Below are 22370 nucleotides of genomic sequence, written 5' to 3'. Positions count from 1 at the left end.
TTACGTAAATGACGCGCTTATATTTTTGGTTTCGTTTAACATTTTAACCGATTTAATATGAAACGAGAGACAGATTATTTTAAGACTGAAAAATAATTTATAAATACACTTTGACGTCACTGAGATATTATCCATCGAGTATATAAACTGCAAATTCAATAAATCAGATATATTTGATTTCAAGGTGATGATGCTTTATCTTTGGAATTATTTATTATATGCAAAATGTTGTGTTATATATCTGGAAATACGATTTTATTTAAACGTTTAGTAATTTATACCTACCCTCAATTTCACACCATCACACACCACAGCCGAATTAGGTATTACGTACGAGGGGTGATCCAAAAGTAATGATAATCAATATTAAATAAGGATATTTTAACTAAAAAAAAATGTAATTCTCTACATAGTCTCCTAGCAAGTCAATACATTTAGTCTATCTTTTTTCTAAACCCATAATTCCCATTGAACAAAAATTCTTTGTCTTGACCCTCGAAAAACACCTCTACAGCAATCATCACCTCGCTATCGTCGTCAAATTTTTTGCCTCGGAGGTATTCCTTGAGCCGAGGAAAGAGGTAAAAGTCACTGGGAGCCAGGTCTGGGGAATAGGATGGGTGTTCGAGCAATTCGAATCCCGTTTCTTAAATGGCAGCCATCGCAACGGCGGCTTTGTGAGACGGTACGTTGTCTTGGTGAAACAACACTCCAGCTCTGAGTTTGCCTCGTCTTTTTTGTATGATGGCCTCCCGCAATCTTCTTATTTGGTCTGCGTAGTAAGAGCCTGTAATAGTGGCTCCTTTTTCCAAGTATTCCACCATTATAATTCCTTCGGCGTCCCAATAAACGGACGCCATAACCTTTCCTGCCGAACTTGACACCTTGAATTTCTTCGGCGTCGGGGATAGGCTCATTTCCAAGTCATTGACTGTTGTTTAGTTTCCGGATCAAAATGATGGATCCAGGTCTCTTCCATGGTCACGAAACGAAACAAAAAAATTTCCTGATCCGTCTGGAACTTTTCGAGATTCGCCCTCGAAATGTCTACTCGATTTTTCTTTTGCTCGTCGGTTAACATTCTCGGCACCCAACGCGCAGAGACCTTTTTCATATGCAGCTCATTTGCAAAGATTCTTTGAACACTACGCTATATGAGATCCCTGTGACCTCAGCTACATGCCTTATGGTCACTCTTCGATGTGCCAATACGACATCTTCGACTTTTGTAACGTTTTCCGCATTGAGGGACGTGGATGAGCGTCCCTTGCGATGTTCATCTTCTGTGCATGTTCTACCCAGCTTGAACTCCTTTGCCCAGCGCGCAACTGTGGTATATGGAGGAGCAGAGTCCCCCAATGTTTCCACTAGGTCGCTGTGTATGTCTTTGGTAGACATTTTTTTCAAACAGAAGTACTTTATGACAGCTCTGATTTCGTTTTTCTCCATTTTGATGTTTACTTTCCGTCTGTTCGTATTCAAATGAACGTACCTCCCAGAAATCGTGGCCTATTTATATGATTTTTTTATGCTGAACTAGTGGATGTATGGGGAAGCTAAAACAATTTTTTTCATATTTTTATATGCTCTACAAATAACCGATTATCATTACTTTTGGATCACCCCTCGTATTTAATTTTTTTTTCCTCGTAAATATTTGAACCATTTTGTATATGTTATGTATGCCATCTTTGGCTATATGTTTAGTGTATTTGTTTTCAGTTGTATTTTATTTATTTAATAAGAAATAAATAAACAATTGTTTGGTACAAAAAAATTCAAGATTCCGATGGAAATTTCTGATAATTCTAGAACCATGTTTATAATGATATGTGTATATTTATTATATTTTGTCTGTTTCAGGTAATGGCCAAAATTAATAAAGGGTAATTATGTATGTACACTTTTTTGCACAACAATTAAATAATAAGATTCAAAGAAAAGAATTAAGCGTTCTTATCGCTCGCTCAAAATTCTCTTCTCTTCTTTATTTATGATAAAATATAAAAACGGTGGCACTAGTAGGTGATCAGCCTTCTCTGTATCAACGTCTGGATGCTGGTTTTCTCAAGATCTTTTCTTCATACGTGTATAAGTGCTTACATAGAAAGAAAGAGCCATCGGCACTGCCGTTATTCGACCTCAGGGTTAATTACTACACTAGACCTTTGTAACATATTTTAATAATAACTAAATGTATGTTTAATCATTAAATTCGTATAATATATAAAACTCGCTATAGTTTAGTCGCACGTCCTAAAGCCTCGTAGTCATCCAATAATAGTAATGAACAAAAACTTCAAGATGGCTGTGGTTTTGACATATTTGAAAGGCGTGTAGAAAAATGGCGGTATTTAATGATATAGGTATTTAATATAGAGAATAATCTGAGTTTCTTAATTGCAAGGCAAATATAGTCGTGTTTGAGTAATGTTTATTTAAATTAGAATACTAATAGAAACACTTGTAATTCTTGCTACCGGTGTAAATAAAAACTAAAAATCTTTAAAAGTTTCCCGCCAAGTTCATTGTCATTTCCGTTAGCTGTCAATTAGGCGGCCATTTTTAATGATTGCGCGTGGAATCAGTGACTATTGTGAAGTGGAATACAGTGTGTTATAAAGAAAAGTAAAGACGAGAATAGCTTATTTGTGTAATTGCTTTTCAAAGAATTATTATTGTTTCAATTTAAAATGCAGATTTAAAACAGTTTTCTTAGAAAAATCCACAAAGATTTTGTCAGCAGAAATAGGTAGTCTATACTAATATTTCTGGACTATTGAGCTGATTTAAACAAATCTTCCACCGTTGGGAAGCTTTTTTTTAAATGTGGTGAAAATGCGCTTACGCTTGCCCGCGCCATGGATGTCGGAGCTTGACTCTGGGACTGTGGGACTGGGTCTACACTCAAAGCCTTATCCTATTCAGAGGGGTAGCGAGACCCTACCCAAGAAAACACCTTAGCCCTTCACACGCCTTTGAGATGGGCCTTCGGAGTTCACTAGGCATTCTGTCCAATGGACTCGGTCTTGGCGTTGGGAAGCTGCACTATTATATTTTCAAAACAACTAGGGATCCTTAATAAAACTTAAATAACGTAACCCGAGCTGTAAAAATGTGTTATGTGTTATCTGCTAAGATTTTATTGGTTTCATGGGTCTGTGGCCTTATAATAAATTATATTTATTTTTATTATCACGCCTTTTTCCCGAATGGGTAGGCAGAGACCACATATCACCACTTGCTTCGGTCCTTAGGGGCCGTTCCAGTATTACGTAAGCAGATTTACTGCTCCTCTTGTCAGCAAAAGTAAGCAAAGCTCTCTAAAATAATAGTATCTAAACTAATTTTATGTAGGAATCCTTAAAAATGCATTTCGTTTTCAAGCATAGACAATGTGTGTAATTTGTGTAAAATAGTAAATAATTACTGTTGACGATCACCAATTAAGAAAATCAAAGACCCCCTCCCACCCCCTATAATGCTTACATATAGTCCCTGATATACCTCTCTCGCTTTATCCACTTTCATGACGTTCACCACGCCAAGAAGCTTGCTTTTTTGTCCCTTCTCTAGTACCTCCTGGATTTAGTCTAGGTACGACAAGGCCTACCTTACCTGATCGCACCATCCACGTTTGCCTTGCAATACCCAGCATAATATTTAATTGTAAAGTTTTTTCTGCGTCATATATAGGACACGCTGTATAAACTACAGTAATACATTCTTGTAAGTTAAATTAAGCGGTAAAAAAAGTGACCGCACCGCTAAGGGTCAACCGGTGACCTAGAAGATAACGCGGCACTTTGTCAAGTGAAATGCTATACAAAAACACATATGTTTAAAGATCTGTGTTTCTTATTTATCTTGCCTGTTCTCTTCGCCTTATTGGGAACTTTTAGTAAATGTACATTTTGACCTATATGTGTATTGTTAAAATGGAAAAACTGGTTCGGATTAATATCCATTGCAATACGTTTCTATTGGCGAATTAAATAAGCTATTTCATATAATTATATCCCCCTACATGAGGTTTAGAAATTATACTCATCACAATGTTAGATAAGCTACAAACTAGATTTACAGGGACGGATTTGTAGATTGTTATTTACGTAACTCTAGCGTTATACTATAAGCCACGAGCAGTGATGCCAACTTGGTGTTTTCCCCTCAAATTTAGGGAGAAGCAAGATGTCCAGGGGGTACTTTTGTCAAGATTTTTTTTAAACGTATTTTAAAGGAAAATAAGGAAAATGCGTAAAATATATGCCAAGAAAAGTTAAGTAATTTAATAATTAATATTTATTATTATTTGTTTATTTATTTATTTCGTAATCCTACAAATAAAACCAAACAATTACATTAAAAATATAGCCAAAGATGGATTACATAATATGTACCTACAAAAAGCTTCAAACATTTACAAAAAGGGAACAAAAAATAAAATTATTCAATAAATTTAACAAAGTAATACCTAATTTGGTTGTGTTGTGTCATGGTGTAAAAGTGAGGGTATGTACGTGATGGTGTATGTGGGGTGTGCTCATGATGCGGTTGATTTTGCGCTGGATATTCTTAAAACTCATTTTAACCATATTCCGCGATAGCTTAAACAAGTCAAGGCCATAATATTGGTAGTTGTATGTCCGGGCTGCGCGATACAAAACTGAATTTTTTGCATATTTAGTGTTGATGTGAGGAACAAGAAACATAGCATAACTACGACTCTTGTAGGCAGGAACATGGAAGGGCTTTTTTTCTAGAAGTGAGCTGCAATTATAATTTTAAATATAAATATCTGTTATAAATATAAATTTCCGCCCGTGAATGCGTCTCTGACTATAATCATACGTTACACGCTATTTACATAGTGGTTAAGTAGTTTGAGAGTGAAATTGGAGCGAACTCTATGTGGGTCACTCGTTCGTATCTACAAAGGTAATCTTATTTACGCATGTTATGTACATAACATAATATATAGAGAATTATAAATAAAAAATACAGTCGCGTCTCGATAATTTGAAACTCTACAGTTTCCTAGGACCAGAGATACATTTACATACCAAGCCTACATACATACCAAGAGGAGGGGTGACTCAAGTAAATAAGAGTTTCATCGAAATTCGTGATTTGTTGTTTCTATGTACCTATATCATTGTCCAAAGTATTAAAAACAATTGACAGGTTTGTACGTGATAAATACTTCAAATTATAGAGAGTAGGGAAGCCCGGACCTCAAATTATCGCATGATGGCGAGCAAGAGACTATTTCTTCAACTTCAATTACCGAGGGTACCAATTAACATTGATTTTATTCAATTTTTTTTCAATCGAAGGAAAAAATTCAAATTAACGAATGTCAAACTATCGAGAGTCGACTGTATTGCAAAAAAGAATTTATTACATATTTTACATAAATGTGTCAATACCGTTTTACAATACTGTTTTTAATTCACTTAACTATACTATTATAGACAATAATATTAAAATACTTTCACTAAACGCACTAACTAAAACCTTATTTTTAAACCGGGAATTAGACCATGGTTATACGCTACGTCTGGCAAACAAATTAATACGTACAGTGTGGTGTCAGGCTCGTAAAATGTTTTTAAATATATAGTGATTCAGATATAAATGTAACTTGATTGTTGAGAATGTGGTTACGGTGAACTTGATATGGTAGGGAAAAACGAAGCCTCTGCTGTTTGCATACAAGTATATGTTAAATATAATATTTATTCATAAAATGTATATATAATAAGTTAAAGTTAGAGTGTTGTCAGACAGAAGGGGAGGGTAACACTAAAAAATTAAAATACAGTATTTAAATTACGAATTAAAACCGCCGATTATAAAACAACATTTTCTAAGTTGAATTCAATATGAATTTAACTTTAAAGCATTTTTTATATAACAGGGGGCAAACGGACAGGAGGCTCACCTGATAGAGAATGAGAAAAGGATGGGAGACTCGAATTGCCAGAAAGCTTGCAAGTTCCTTGCATTGGAACGCTCTTATCTTGAAGGACCCTAAGTCGAATTGGTTCGGAAATACTTCAGTATGCAGTTAGTTCGCGGTAGTGCGTGGCAAAACCTGCCTTGAGAACATTCGTAATAAGACGAAAAAAAATATGCATCATAACTTCTTTTTGTATTTAGTACACCGATTAACCGATATTTTTCAAATTTTGTGGTTTTCTTTTTGAATTGAAGATGAAACCAACCAAATTATTATGTCTATTAACACTTGAGCGTTGTTTAGGTGCCGTCTAGCGGCACTATGTGAACGTAAAAACCCCACTCCGATAGCGCCGTATTTTATAATGTGTATTAAGATTTATACAAAAAAATTGGATTAGTACTGTAACTATCACAGAAGCAACCTTTTTTTTTTATTTTGTTTAAAAAAAAACATTTATTTCTGAAGGACTTGCATGTTATAAAAATACCGTAGGACTAATAACTAATACTGGTTGTTGCCAGTGTCAAAATCAGACAATCGTCTTAATTACACACTTATTTGGCAATATGTGTTACTAACGAATAATTAGGTTTTGTAACGTTCTTTATGTATTACCGGAAAGGTGTTGTCTTTATAAATTACTAGCAAACTCGGCGAACTCCGTTTCGCCACCAGATGGCTTTGTTTTATGTAACATTTCGTTTGGTGATCCCGCTTTTCTCTTGATTTTTTTCCTGAATTTTCTTTGCTATAAACCTCACGCCCGAGACCTTTCCAACGAATGCAAAACCGTGGAAATCGGTTCGTGCGTTCTAGAGTTATAGCGTCAGGAAGGAAAACCCGACTTATTTTTATATAGTAGACTAGTAAAAATGCCCCTTTAGAATCTCTTTCGCTTCAACCTGTCGTCAGAGACGTCCACTGCTGGACATAGGCAACTTCCCTAAATTTGCAGTTCGACCTGCGCTTTGGATCCAACGCCTACCCTCCACCCTCACCAGGTCTGTCCACCTAGCCTCCCAGCCTCTATTCTAGGACTTTTTTGCCCCTTCGGCCAACCAATGTGCAATGTCATTTATACCTATCTAGAATCTCTTTAGAACATTTTAAACATTCTCACAAAAGCTCGCGTGTCTAATAACCATACAATGATATAAAAAGCTCGCATCTTACGGTAGCTATGGTGTGTAACGAATGCGGTAATTGTTTACGGTTGAATGGCGTAACAAAAACATACGCCTCGTTGATTGAAGTAACACGGTGTATTCTCTTCATCGTAATTAGTAATAAGTTATTTTTTCGCACCTTTGACGTAGTAGGAACTAAATGGAAGCATATAATGATTGAATGTGCTAATCTTACTTGTCTCCAAGTCCTATGTCCCCCAAGTGGGACAGAGGGCCCCCAGTGTAGAAAACCAAACTGACTAAAAATATAATACACTTTATATACAAAATTGTTAGAACGTTACATAGAAACGAATTGCTCTTAGGATCTATTTCTGATACAGTAAAATAGACGTAATACATCTTACTTATTGAAAAATCAAACAGAAAAGTCAAAAGTAAAAATCATTTATTCATATAGGTAACACAATGTACACTTATGAACGTCAAAAAAGAAATATGCATTGAATGCTTCTAATTTTATATTTACTGCCAGTTCTCAAATCAAGGGCGTAGAACGGAACAGAAGAACTGCCAATAAATTCTACGCCGCTCTTTTAAATCGCCAAGTATTTTCTGTTACACAACGTTTGTAAGGAGCTGCAACCATTATACCATGTTCCACATGACATCTTAAGTAATAAATAATAATAAATTAAATTAAAAACAAAGCTTTGTCCTCTATCAGCAAGAGGCATGGTGAAATAGGAGCACGCTGAAATTCTCGTGTAACAACACGCAAATACATAGAGGTTATGATTACTTCGTCGTGGCTTGAGCATGCCTATCCTTTGAGGTCTGAAGCTCGGCTGTGCTTCCATGGACTTTTCTATGTACGTGTATTTAACACTCACCTGTACGGTGAAGGAAAACATCGTGAGAAAACCGGCATGCCTAAGAAAAGTCGACGGCATATGTCAAGCTGATTACCTAGATTCTTCTTAAGAGAATAATAATACAGAAACCTGAGGCCATGACCTTAAATACTGTCAACCAAACAGTTTAATGTCAGGTTGTGACTATTCATAAACGTTTTTGTAATGTACCGTAATGCTAACGGATTTTGTATGGTTGATAGATATTGATGATTGCAACAATAGGGTCAACTTTTAAAACATTTGACAAAATATTATAAAACAAAATTGCTAAATAATTTTTTGTATAATTTATTTCCTTCTTAAAAAACCAAGGAGGTTTTTCGACGTGTAATTACTTTTATGTATGTTCCAACGGAGCCACGCTCTAATCTGTGATTTTTGGCACAGCCTTCCAATAGATAAACTTATATGATCTTAATTCGTGGATTAATTATCGTTTAATACATTTAATTCTCTTCCTAAAAAGAGCAAAGATAAATAACAATAATTCTATTGATTGGTCTTAATCAATAGAAATATTGTTATTTGTCAGGAAGTCGGCTCAATTTTATTGAACGTTTAGCAAAGAGAAGTGCTGAAGTAAAAATTTAATAGCAAATATTGGTCAGCATATAGTAACCTGTGCTTATCTGTTATACTAAGAAGGAAGAGAAGGATCATGAATATACCAGGAGGAGAGTCAATCGATTCTCTTAACAAGGTGCTTTTGTTTTCGTTTTTCTAATGAAAGTATTTTTAGTTTCAATCCCCTTATCGAATATGATACAATATGTGTGACTATATATTTAATATTTTATTTTGTATATATCGTGTTTGTTGGAGTAGTTTGTATTAAAATGGTCATCATCAAAAAATAACTTTTAACTGGGCAAAAGTTCGATTCGTTATAAATACTTATCTCTAACTACTGAATATTGAGATTGGGATGAAGCTAGGTTAAGCTGCATTGCCTCGAAATGGGGCATGAAAATAGTTGCGAAATGGTAGGAGACTCAAAATATAATGCGATAGTCACGAGCTGATGTAATCATATACAATGTTAATAAGCAATTATCGGACAATTGATGTAATTAGTTAATAAAACAATGCCTATTATGGCGATGGTTGTTTAGAAAAACTTATTGAATTTACGTCATCAGTCTAGGTTGACATGCGTCAATTGACAGGATATGTTTTGACAGGCCATGTTTGGTAAAATTCGAATTCAAAATCGTTTATTCATTTAGGTATGTACACTTACGAACGTCAAAAAAGAAATACATATTGAAATGATTCTAATTTTACATTTACTGCCAGTTCTCAAATCAAGGGCGTAGAACAGACGAGAAGAACTGGCAATAAACTCTCCGCCAATATTTTTAATCGCCAAGTTTTTTGTTTTACAAATTGTTTGTAAGGAGCTGCAACCATTACACAATCTTCCACATGATATCTTTAAGTAATTAATGGTTAATTAATAATAAAATAAAAAACAAAGGTTTGTCCTCTATCAGCAGTAGATGAAAGTTGTATTGTCGGGTATCTTGCGCTAGTCTAAACACACACACGCTCCTCTGAAGATGTGATTCCGGTCTACTACCGTACGTTCCGCAACCACGACTTCTTCCTTAAGAATTTGTACGTTCTTTTCTTAAAGGACCCTAAGTCGTATGTGTTCGGAAATATAGTTTCCAGTTTCTTCCCGCTACTTCTATTACGTCATCTGTAAATACATAGCAGAATAAAAAAATATACTGAAAATTTGAGTGTACGGAATGAACATAGCAGAAACATCTTTTGAGGTAGGTTAATACGTTGGCTTGACTAGTGATAAGCGTAGGTCAACGCACTCATGACATAATCTTGAATGTCGACGACCAGTACTAAATTGTACTATTGTTTTAACGGTGTAACGCCTCTGCACTCTGCCTTTACGATGGAAAAAAATGTAGCAGTATAAGAAAGAATAAGCTTTCTTTGCGTAGCGTGCTGTGCTGCGTAGAGGCGATGAGAACTTGGAGAAACTGATCGTGATTGGTAACACAGTAGACAAAAGATTACGTTGCCGTTCACCAACCAGATGGACCAATCAAGTGAAAGATTCATTATACTCAAAATAAACAAGAGAGGCGCTGGAAAAAAATCGGTGGAAACAGATAGTCCGCACCAGATGCTTTCTTCCTGATCACGCCCAGACATGAGCTGCCGATTGAAGACAGCTATACGTACGGGACAAGAAATGGCCGACGTCAATGTTAGTCATGAAAGACTTTTAAAAAAATTAGATTGCTACGGAATAAGAGGTAATGCTTATAACTGGGTGAAAAGTTACCTTGAAAATAGAATGCAATATGTGGAGATAACAAAGATTTGTAAATTAGAGCAAAAAACCTATAGATCCAATTTTAAGAAAAATGAGTACGGAACACCTCAAGGCAGTATTTTGGCCCCGCTACTTTTTCTAACATACATAAATGACCTTCCAGATGCTATACACCAGAACTGTATACTATTTGCTGATGACACTACACTTATAATAAAAAGTAAAAACGAACAAGACTTAAAAAACAACTTAATTAAATCTCTAGACGACGCCATTAACTGGATGAATTCCAATAATCTACAAATAAACATGACCAAAACTAACATAATCCATTTTCAGACATATAACTCTAAAACACAATTAGACTTACAATATAAAAGCAATAAACTAGACAATGAACGAGTGTGTATTTTTAGGTATAACGATAGATAAATTTTGTAGTTGGAAGGCACATATTGAAAAATTACAGAACAAAATAGACAGTTTTGTTTTTGTGTTAAAACGACTAAGGGAAACTGTTAACCATGCTACGGTATTAGCTGCTTATCATGCATATGTTTCATCTATACTTAGATATGGAATTATAATTTGGGGAAATTCAGTCGAAGTAAATAGGGTATTTAAGGCTCAAAAGAAATGTATTAGAGCAATTTGTGGAGCAAACTGTCTTGATAGTTGCGTACCTTTATTTAAGAAGCTCAAAATTTTATCTCTTCCATGTATTTATATTTTAGAGATATCCTTATTCGTGCACAGAAACATACATATTTTTAAGTCGAATGTAGAAGTTGAAGTAAGAAGTAGACATGGGATGAAATTGGCTGTGCCAAAAATCAATCTGGAACTGTTTCGGAGAAACAGCTTTTGTATGGCAATTAAAGTCTACAATAAATTACCAAAAGAATTAAAAGATCTTCCGTCTAGATTCTTTAAAAAGCGACTTAGTGAAATACTTTTAGAAAAAATGTACTATTCAATAAATGATTATTTGCATGAAACACCGTAATTGATATAAAGCTAATGATATAATGTATATAATATAATAGACTAGATAGTATAAGAATAATTGACATTGAATAATAATGTGAAATACTTTAAGACAAATTTGCGCGCCATCGTGTGTGGCAGAATATGCGAACGATTTATGATTGTATCACCTTAACATTTTGTACCATATTCTTGCAAAAAATAAATTATTATTATTATTATTAGGTTGAAACTTAGTGCGAAGCCATATTTCGTGTTGATACTATAAAAAACCAGTTGCGGTTTAACTTTATTAACCTTCTTAGGTTTGGGCCTCAGATTTCGTTATCTGTTTCATAATCGTTTGTCAATCTAATACGCAAGCAGGTGATCAAGGTGACACACGCCGACTTTTTGGGTCTAAAGCAAGCCTCACGATGTATCCTTCACCGCTCGAGCGAATAAATGCGCACACAGACAGAAAGTCCATTGGTGCACAGCCGCGGATCGAAGCTACGACCTCAGGGATGAGAGTCGCACGGTGAAGCCACTAGGCCAACACTGCTCATACTCTTTGTCATATTAAACGTCATGCCCAGTCAAATATTATATTTTTTTACAAAAGTCTATAAAGGAGGTTGATACCGATGAGTTTGTATTGACCAGAATTCTTCATTGCACTCGTAGAATGAAGTGAATCCACCAGCCAACACTGCTCTTCAACCGGACTCTACTCTGCTCACCCAGACTTTAAAGTACAAATTATTAATTGTATATGGTATGTTAGAGAATTGCTTGGATATGGATAAGGTTAGAGAATAAGTTAGAGAATGCTGGGTTAAAGAAAATCCCTCCAACAAGGGTCCCGTCTGGAACCATACCTCATGAAGTTTATTTCTTACCAGCTTTTCACTTTTCCGGAATTAAAAACCTAAGTATGTACTAAATAAAACTAATTTTTTTTTTTCAATATCCCTCTCCATAAAAACCCAAAAAAAAAGAGTTTAAGGAATAAATATATAAAAAAACACTCGTATTGGTGAAGCCCTCTTTGAGTTTTGAACTTATTTTGAACAATATAATTTGCTATTGGTTTGTTTAAGTATGATTTTTTTGTATTCAATTACTTATATTGTAGCCATTTTTTACAATAATTTTGTTGCTTTTTTCAAATGTCTTTTTAATAAATCGTTGTCAATTCTAACTATTGATATTACAGTGGATTTAATTTATTTCGACCTTGATTGTAGCGACCATTTAGCTATAAATCTTAGTGCCTTAAATTTAAAACATACTTAAGTACAAAATTCATTTGGCGACATGAATTTTCGCCGAAGTTCGGGTGTAGCGACTGTTTTTAATGAATCATTTGTAACAAATTCCTAGAAATCCCATGCAGATATTGTGACCGGAGTCAGCCGCCAAAGGCCCAAATATTTATTTCTTTCACAAACATTTCTTATCTTTTGGTTCCATTCACAAATGTCCAGGTTGTGTAGCAACCTTTTGTTTATAAATATCAGCTAAGTAGGTAAGCGTTCACGTTTCGGAGTTAAATTTATGGGTCAGTTTCAAAGTGATACAGATATCGGCAAACTACTTGAGCTACTTATTGGGGGAAGGTTTTTCGCATCGCGGGAGTCGGGACACAAACGTCAACTGATTTACCAATCTCGCGATCGACACGTCACTCTCCCGCCGCTGCGCACCAGTGATACCTAAAAATCGCTTCTGCGCAGGCAAGGAGATTTGTTCAAGATGTTTGCCGGTATCTGTATTCGGAGTTATTTTTTAAACGCATCATTGATTAGCTATGTGTGCAATTGTTTTCAATAATTATATAAACTATACACATGTACTTACGTGCCTTTATCTTATTGCCTGTAACTTCTGGATATAACGACGAAATGAGAGTGGTCTTTTCATCGTCGTTATACGAAAAATATTTGGTAAATAGGCAAATTTATATATAATAACTTGTTAATGTGTGTCATACTTTCTGTGAATATACGTGTTTTCCTTGTGACTCATTTTCCTCTTGTGTAAACAAAGCAATTAAGCAAGATAAATAAGGAGCGAATAAAACTGACGATTTCTAATTACCTTTTAACTTAATTTGAATATTTAAACAGCCCTTTTAGCTTGGAGCACAAAGTTACTATTAAAAATGTGATTTGATCATCCAAACCTGGTTGTGAGGATCGAATGGCAATAAAAAATTTATTAAAAAAGGTAGGTTTCTCGATTAAAAATGTCTAAATTATAATGGGTAAAATCCAGGGTTGACGTTATGTTGGTAGAAAGTCCGGCAACGCAAGCACTAAAATGGGTAAATAATAAATATGGTCTGCGATAACTGCCCTTTTTGGGCGTCCCGTAGGCTCCTTTACCCTACCCTAAAAAAATAAGAGAAAAAAAAATGGTTACGTAACGTTAGGACGGGCATGGAGACTGAAGAAGAGTTGCTGCATCTAGCACAGGACAAAACACGCTGAACTAGACGACCTACCTCCAGTAATGGAGAGGGGCCGATAGCTGTTTCTGGCCCCATATTCTTGTATGCCTAATGGCTGTTAAGTGATGATGACAGATCTTGGGAAGAAAATACCGCTTTATTATTATTCCTTGTACCTAGAGTACTACAAGTTGAGTAACATGAGAAATCGTATCTAAAACCGGTTGTGAACGAATGCATTTGTCATAAAAAATAAAATTAGCCATAATGCAAACGGGAAATGCCGCATGTGTTCGCACGTAAAGAATAGTCGTGGTTAAACGACCTGTGTATTTTTACACCAGATGATTTGTTTCATAGATTATAAGGCGATTTAAATTGTTTTTTGCTATGTTGTTGATTAGATTTAGAATTATATTTATATAGCATTTTATAATATATTATATGATTAATTAAATTCCAATGTCATGCTGAAATAATAATAGATTTATTCTAACCTTAAGTTTTTAAACAATATATCTTTAAAATAATCAACCAAAAACTAATGCTCAATCATTAATCAACAGAGATAACAGAGTTTGTTATTTCACGAAAGTTTAATCTAATTAAACTATTTCAATATAAATCATAATTAAAATTCGAAAAAGTTCTAACAAAAATTCAAATGACAAGCCAAAACTCGCGCCTTTATACTAACAAACTCTCAATATTACAAATGAAATAAAACGTCAGTTTTGACACATGACAGACAACAATCTAAAGAATCTAATCTAAGAAATGGCAATGACAATGATAATGATATAATTATTTCTTTACATATAGTCAGCAGAATCTGGTAAAATGTATGAATTGTATTGATGATGCCCGATTAGCAAGTCTGGCAGTTGATGATTTTAGGCATATACTTGGGAGGTGTATGCCTAGGTTCTTCAGTGATGTCCAGTTTTATATCCTCTTCCATAAATTCTATTAAATATAGAATACTGTTTCAAGAAGAGAAATGTTTTTTGCATCGCTGATGATGTTAAGTGGTACCGCCATATACGCAAGTGCATTGTCTGCCTTTTAAGAATTGGTACGCTCGTTTCTTGAAGGACACTAAGTCGAATTAGTTCGGAAACAGTAGAGTGGACAGCTGCTTCCACATAGTGGAGGTGCGCGGCAAAAACTGCCTTAAAAACGCTCACAATGATAAAACTCAGCTGCAGGTATTAAACAGAACAACTCATCTACGAAAAAATTATGAGGAAACCTTTGATCCAAAAATCGACAGCCTGTGTTCAGACACAAAAGGATGATTGATATTGATATTGTTGCCTTTTACAAATATGTATGATCACAAAACATATGCATATGCCAAAACTTAGAGATTCTTGCGCTTTTTGGTTCCTATTGCAGCTTTTAAAATATTATGTTCTGTGTAGGATTCATTGCCAGTGGCTCTCATACGGATTCGTCTAGAATTATGTCACCCATATGTCGGCATGACGTAATTAAACACTTGTTGAACAAGTGTAATGCTTTTTGACAACTATAAATTGTATCTTTTGGGGCTCATAAATATTCCTTGTTTGTGTATTAAAAGATGTAATATACTGTAGAATAATAACCTCGTATGTCAAAAAAACATTTATTTTTATTCTTAGACTCTTATGTCATTTAACTTTTATGCATGCTATTAATAAATAAGTCCTAACATCAAAACTATGGACAAAAACACATATTAATAATTTAACTGGAGATACGAGGTTATCATTTTACAGCGACGAAATGATGTTCATTTTTATTTTCCACGCCAATAATTATTACTAAGCAATCTCAAAAGGACAAGTTTTCAAGAAATTTCAGATAGAATTGCAATCCAAAATTCAATTACCCGAATTTAAAACACCATCAACAATCATCCAAATCCATGCGCCTCGTGGACTTGATACAAAGAATCGAAAGACAAATTCTACAAAGATCTGGCGGAAGTTATGCAAAACATTACACGAAAGACGTCATAGAAAGGTATCCCAGAGATGGGAGAAGGCAAAGATGCCGTCAAATAAAGAGATGGGAAGACGATCTGCCGGAAGGATGGAAAAGAAGAGACTAGTAGAAACAACAAGGGGGGGGGAACTATGTCGGAAGACAACCTGACTGCTGCTGAAAACTAGTGTGCTATAAATGTGAATAAAGGCCTTTATTATTATTAAAAAATTTCAATACTTCGTAGTTATTGGAATGTTGTTTATTTATCTGGTAATTAAACACACGGTCTCTTACGTGATCTAGCCTACTCGCTTTAATCTCCATATTATATAAATGAAATTTATAATTAAAATCAATATGGACTAAGTTAACTGTTAGAGAAAATATTTTATAGACCCTGTTAGTATATTTAATGTTAGCATGATAACGCATTTTAATCTCAAAGTCATAAAACTTTCCAGTTTTTTAATTTGTTAGATAATCGGATTAGGGTCCAGTTGCTATATTTAACTTATGGATAACAAGTATATAGATTACTGTATAAGAACATATTCCTAAACTTATAAACGCGAGATATAAAATATATTTTAAGTATTTTTTCTTCTTGGGTTCCATTCACGGTAATAAATAATTTTTGGCTAAATAAAACAGACTGAAAATGTGTTATTCGACTCATATTCGACTATGGGGTTCCAAAACCCCATAAGTATACTAAATGACCCCGGGGAACCTACATACATACTCGTACATTAGTTTCAAAAAAAAATTTTTGACAGACATAGCCCAACACAAATTTCTGAAAGCATCTATAATTGACAATTTTATTTCTTAAAAGACACCAAATATTTCCCAGCAAGGAACAGTTTCTATTGGAAAATTCAATTGTTGTTTTTAGTATTTCTCTTAACTTATTATTTATGTTTCCCACCGTTAAAACCTTCCCTGAACTTCCACAAATATTTCAACATTTAAGATCTAACTGATCTCTCTCTCTCTCTCTCTCTTTAAAATGCTGCAATAATATGTAACAAGTGTCTAGTGCTAAGAAAAACGATTAGCCATACTGAGTATCCGTTGAAGTATTTTATCTATAAATCATAGTTTTAATGATTCACTTTTTATTAATTTTCTACTAATGTCAAAGGAAATAAAACTGGTTTTAAACAGCTTCCTGTGAGATACCTAATACCTTCAAACGCAGTGTTGCATCACTAAATACGAATATTTCGATATGTGTCTGAAACAATTGCTTCGAAGACCCAAACTTGTTATATGAAGTAGTTATTAAAGAAAATTATATGTTTATTCCAGAACCTGAGATGTACTATATTCATTAATTGTTTAATATAAATTTTTGCATATCGTCGTAATTAATTAGGTGAATTACTTAACCTATAATTGTTAATTTTGTATGAAATTTAAAAGCTTTACATTTTCTCCCGAATAATGGTGTGAAAAGTTTGCATCTGGCTACCCCATAGCCATAATCGACCGATTGCAGACAGTCGCTTAGCGCGGGGCGGGGGACGCGCGCCGCTCCGCAGCTGTCAAATCGAGTTATTTCCCTCAGTTGCGATTCGACTTAATTTTCCAATTTGAATTGGAAAAGCTTTTTTCTGAATTAATTGTGTTGCTTCACTAATTAATTAATACCTTAAACGACGCTTACTCACGGAATATTCTCATTTCGACCGTTCTCATTCCTTTGCTAGCCGTGCTATTTTTGTTTTGTAGCGGAGTTACAGTAAATAATATCTTTTTTCTGTCGAAATTTTTGATGCAGTGTTTATTTTTTCCACATCAAGCGGAACGTTGCAAAAACCTTACGAAACCGTTTGAATTGATCGGCTCAATTACAAGTGCGAACGGTTTTTGTGTCCTAAATACTGTGCCAAATATTCATGATAATTAGTTTACAATTATTCCGTATTTGCAAAGAATATCCGTTCGTGTGCGCGAAAAAATATTTTAAAAGTACGACTAAAGGAGGTGGACTTGATTCTAAACAGTGGTTTAATGTGATTAGTTAAATGGAGTCCATTGTAAAAAGTGCTTCAATATGAGAAGAATGTTTGGTGTATGCTCCGATGGATGGCTTCTTTGCGGTCAGAATGTGAGCAGCTATTAACTGGCTGTCACGTATATGTTGTCTGTATGTTTTCTTTTATTTGTGTCCATGTCACATTCTTGCTGTGCCATTTTTTTTTATTTTCCCCTTAAGGGTGCAAAAATCTATTGTCCAATCAGCAAGTTGATTGCCAAGTGTTTACTTTTTTAACAATAGACAATAGATATTTATTGTTGAGTGATTTAGCATGCAAATGTGTTTATCGTTTAGATCACACATAACAATCATATTATAATTTAATGTAACACTGATAAACTCTTTCATTCTCTAAAATAATGTTAGAGAAAATAGAATAAGCTGGAGGCAATCAAATTAAGCCAGCATTTTAAAAATAAAAGTCATGAAATACCAGCTTACCATAATTGCTTATGACATAAAATGTATAAAGATTATGCAAGACTGGTATCGCACAGCAAGATATACCCAAATTTCATTGCATTTGCATGTTTGTTCTTGGAGAAACATTTGTATATAAATCTCTTTTCCAAATGCTTGTGTAATGCTATATTTTATAACACTGTCTGGCTAGACATAGATTACTGAAAATACTTTCAATTGTAGTGAATGTAAGTGAAAATACTATCCAATAAGGCAAATATGTGTTTGAGGTTTCCTCTCATGTATGTGTGACTTTATTTTATCTACAAAAATTATCCCAATAAACCTCTTGAGCTAGTTAAATTAATCATCAGCATGACAGCACATTCTTAAATCAAACTCTGTGTTATATTAGAACAATTTTGTGTCTAATTGGCAAGATAGTTTCCAGTGCTGGAATTGAAAATTGCTTAGATGAGGAGGTAACTGATACCTTCTAAATGTTTAAGTAATTATTCAGTTCAGGACTATTATCTATGTGCTAAAGTAAGGTTCACATTTTTGTTATAATGTGGCCTATTCATGAAATGATCTGTGAAAATATTATTATGACAAACAGGAAAGCCTCAATTTTATTTCACTACCCTCATAAAACATATTAAGGTCACATGTTAATGGAAATATTAAAAAAATTAAAAGTATTATCATACATCACACAAGATATTAACCTAGTTTTATTATGTTCCTCATTCTTTGAAATAAAGCATTTTACTGTCTTTCTATTGTGCTATAAAATGAAAGCGGGATATGGATGAGAAATATTTTTCTTTTATACTTATTTAAGTCCCTGAATTATGAACCATTTACCTATGAATTTCCAAATAATATATACAATTACTAAATAGATCCAGTCATTTAAAAAAAATAGATAGTCTCTATTCCAAGTAAGGGTCTTCTTGACCCATCTGCCAACACAAATGCGGGCAATGTACCGGCCAATTTACACTTTAACTCCTTTGTATATTATGTTACAACGTCTTTTATCTTCGTATCAATTTTTTTTTTAGTCTTAAAGTTTCAATCTGTCCACTATGATATTAAGTCGTAATTTTTTTAAGCTAAGTTTTGATAATACGTTTAGTATCAGTTACGACTAGATTATAACAACAAAGCCATCAAAAAGCGAATCTTCGAAGTCCATATTTTAATTTTCTTTTTAAACGCCTGTCTCAGGATTTACTTATGTTAATATTCTTTGTAAGGTTTTGTAATTGCGTTGTAAGTCTTGTAAAGGAACGTATAATTTACGTGTTAGCAATAAATTTAATAGTACCACGTGCCCCACGCAACACATGCCACAGTGTGATCTAATGATCAATTTAATAGTACGCCTTCGTTTGATACAAGATTAAAACTCCTTAGTTTCTAATGAAAAGGCATTAAAAATATAATATAAATTGATCAAGTGTAACCATACCTCAATAAGAGAGTCGCTGAATAGGTGGAGACAGATATTACGCACCTTCCTAACTCAGATACAAGATAGAGAATATGGTGGAACTGAAGTTTATACGTTGACAAAGTGTAGGCTTTAAGTTGCGTATGATTGTGATATTGTCATCGTACAAGGTGAATGTCGTCATCAATCAACTTTGCTAAGTGGGCGTTGATGTGTTTTGCATCAATAAATTATGATACGGTTCATGTGGAACATGGTGTAATGGTTGCAACTCCTGTAAAACAAAAACTTGGCGATTAAAAAGAGTGGCGGAGAGATTATTGCCAGTTCTTCTCTTCCGTTCTACGCCCTTGATTTGAGAACTGACAGTAAATGTAAAATTAGACGCATTTGATGTATATTTCTTTTATGACGTTCATAAGTGTACATTGTGTTACCTATATGAATAAATTACTTTTTGATTCTGGTCGTTTACAAGTCCTGATGGATGTCTTCTATTACTAAGTATATACTATCTCAGTAAGGATATAGCGCGATCTGGAACATATCTTGCAAGATGCATTTTCTTACGTTAAGCGAGGCTGGGCATAGTGCGTATTAATTGAGATATCTTCGTTTTTTTCCAGAACCACAAAGTTTCTACAATTAAATGGCCTTCACTAAAAAGTTCTCAACCATTTAAGAAAAAAAGCTTTACGACGTGCACAAATATTCTAATGTATTGGGTGTTTGACCTTACGATCATATTATTTTGATTTTCGAACACTGAACACTGTTCGATTTCTAAAGAAACAAAAATTCATTCATGATTTTGCATATGACCCCAGAATCTAGTGGATACGCTAGCAAATTATCTGATAAATAAGATAAGCTTTCGAAACAGTTTACATTAAACATTGTTTAGTCAACAAATTTTTCCATACTTGTTTATAAACTGCTTCGTTTAAATAGTTCAAGAACGTGTCCCGAGTATTTTTTTAACCAGGACTGTAATTTCTTTGATAAAAAACTTAAGTAGCTTCTAAGAGTTATCTATAAGTTGACGACACACGTATCTTATTCTGAAGTGCTCACTTGAGATACTGATTTATTACCACTTTGGCACGTACGAGATTTTTGGTAGATCTTTGCTACTTAAAGTTTAAATTACTGAATCAGTCATTGTAATTAATGACGTTGATTTAAAGTGATATAAATAGTACTATATTTCGAATGATATAGTATATTTAAGTTTCTTTTACCTAGGGGCGTACACGAGAATGTAAGTGCGTGCTCCTATTTCACCATGCCTCCTGCTGATAGAGGACATATCTTTGTTTTTAATTTTTACTATTATTTATTACTTAAGATGTCACGTGGAACATGGTGTAATTGGTTACAGCTCCTTACAAACGTTGTGTAAATCAAAAAACTTGGCGATTAAAAAGGGTGGCGAAGAGTTTATTGCCAGTTCTTCTCTTCCGTTCTACGCCCTTGATTTGAGAACTAGCAGTAAATGTAGAATTAGAAGCATTTAATGAATATTTATTTTTTGACGTTCATAAGTGTACATTGTTACCTATATGAATAAATGATTTTGACTTGACTATTATTTTCTGGTATGATATAGACGGATTGCATCGCGTGTCTCTGATTGAAGTAGATGTGTTGACCAATCACAATAAAATAAAACCTGCAATTTTTTCGCTTTGTCTTACTTTTATACCAACAGAAATTCGCAATTTGACAATTATAGTGTTATGTATGTTGGTTCCAGGGCTCCCCCCACGGCTCGGTTATGTCCTGTCAGTCGCTGGCGGCGCGAGCTTTCGCCGAGCCCGAGAAAGAACGGTGTACAGTCGCCTTCCATAGGTATGTGTTTTCTTAGTTTCAAATACCAACCTAGTAGCTGGATATATTCGGTAGTGGGCTGATCAATTTTGTAACGTGCCTATCTCGTCCCTAATCCGCTGCTTTGTTGGTAATTTCTTTTTCTGTTTAACAAAAATTTCAGGTATTTAAAAAAAAATTATAACAATTTTACAGCACCACAGAACAGATTCGCTTATAGCCTTAAGGCTGATTGCAAATATTTGCAGAGAAAAAAAATATAAAACATTTAGGGTTAGATTGTCATACATTTTAAATAAAAGTGTTTGTAACATATACCGTAGATATAGTATTATGTATGATGTGATAAACTTAAATAAATTGTTATTTGGAAGCGATAATTATATGCATAATTATTTTTTAATGTTATATAGTAAAAAGTAGAGTAATTAAGAGATTTATTTAATGCGTGAGGAACAAGGTTCAATATTATTATTATTTTATTAAATATATTTATTTTACAGAATCTAATATATAAAATTATCGTGTCGCGGTGTTTGTAGTTAAACTCCTCCGAAACGGCTTGACTGATTCTCATGAAATTTTGTGTGCATATTGGGTGTGTCTGAGAATCGGACAACATCTATTTTTCATCCCTCTAAATGTTAAGGGAGTCCACATCTAAATTATTTTTTTTAATTTTTAGATAAATTTTTATTTTTTTATTATACAACATTAAAAAATACATACAACCCCTAATTTTCACCCCTCTACGATCAACCCCTATTTTTTATTATATGATATACATGGCAAAACGACGTTTGCCAGATCAGCTAGTAATACGATATAAATAAATATATACAGAATAATACGATATAGTACATTTGAAAACCACTATGGTTTGTATTATTGTAACAATAGCTTGTCGGGAGCGCGACAAATGCATATAA

General features: G+C 34.0%; 1 protein-coding gene across 4 annotated transcripts in view; it reads left to right on the top strand.

Moving 5' to 3' along the window:
• The window catches only part of LOC125054988 (GTPase-activating protein CdGAPr), a 71825-nt gene that overhangs the window by 22439 nt on the left and 27016 nt on the right, over positions 1 to 22370 (top strand). Inside the window, exons 1-3 of one of the 4 annotated variants that reach the window (XM_047657143.1) lie at positions 17209 to 17450; positions 17645 to 17819; positions 21368 to 21462. In XM_047657143.1, coding sequence (XP_047513099.1) covers positions 17766 to 17819; positions 21368 to 21462 — 149 coding nt within the window. In that variant the 5' untranslated portion in view covers positions 17209 to 17450; positions 17645 to 17765. Of the gene's footprint in view, positions 1 to 17208; positions 17859 to 21367; positions 21463 to 22370 lie in introns of those variants that run through there. The other 3 variants (XM_047657146.1, XM_047657144.1, XM_047657145.1) reach the window with 3 other exon arrangements.

Source organism: Pieris napi, chromosome 13 (assembly GCF_905475465.1).
Source record: "Pieris napi chromosome 13, ilPieNapi1.2, whole genome shotgun sequence".
Lineage (NCBI taxonomy): Eukaryota > Metazoa > Arthropoda > Insecta > Lepidoptera > Pieridae > Pieris > Pieris napi.
Note: the sequence above shows the minus strand (reverse complement) of the source record. Positions and strands in the feature narration are given on the sequence as shown.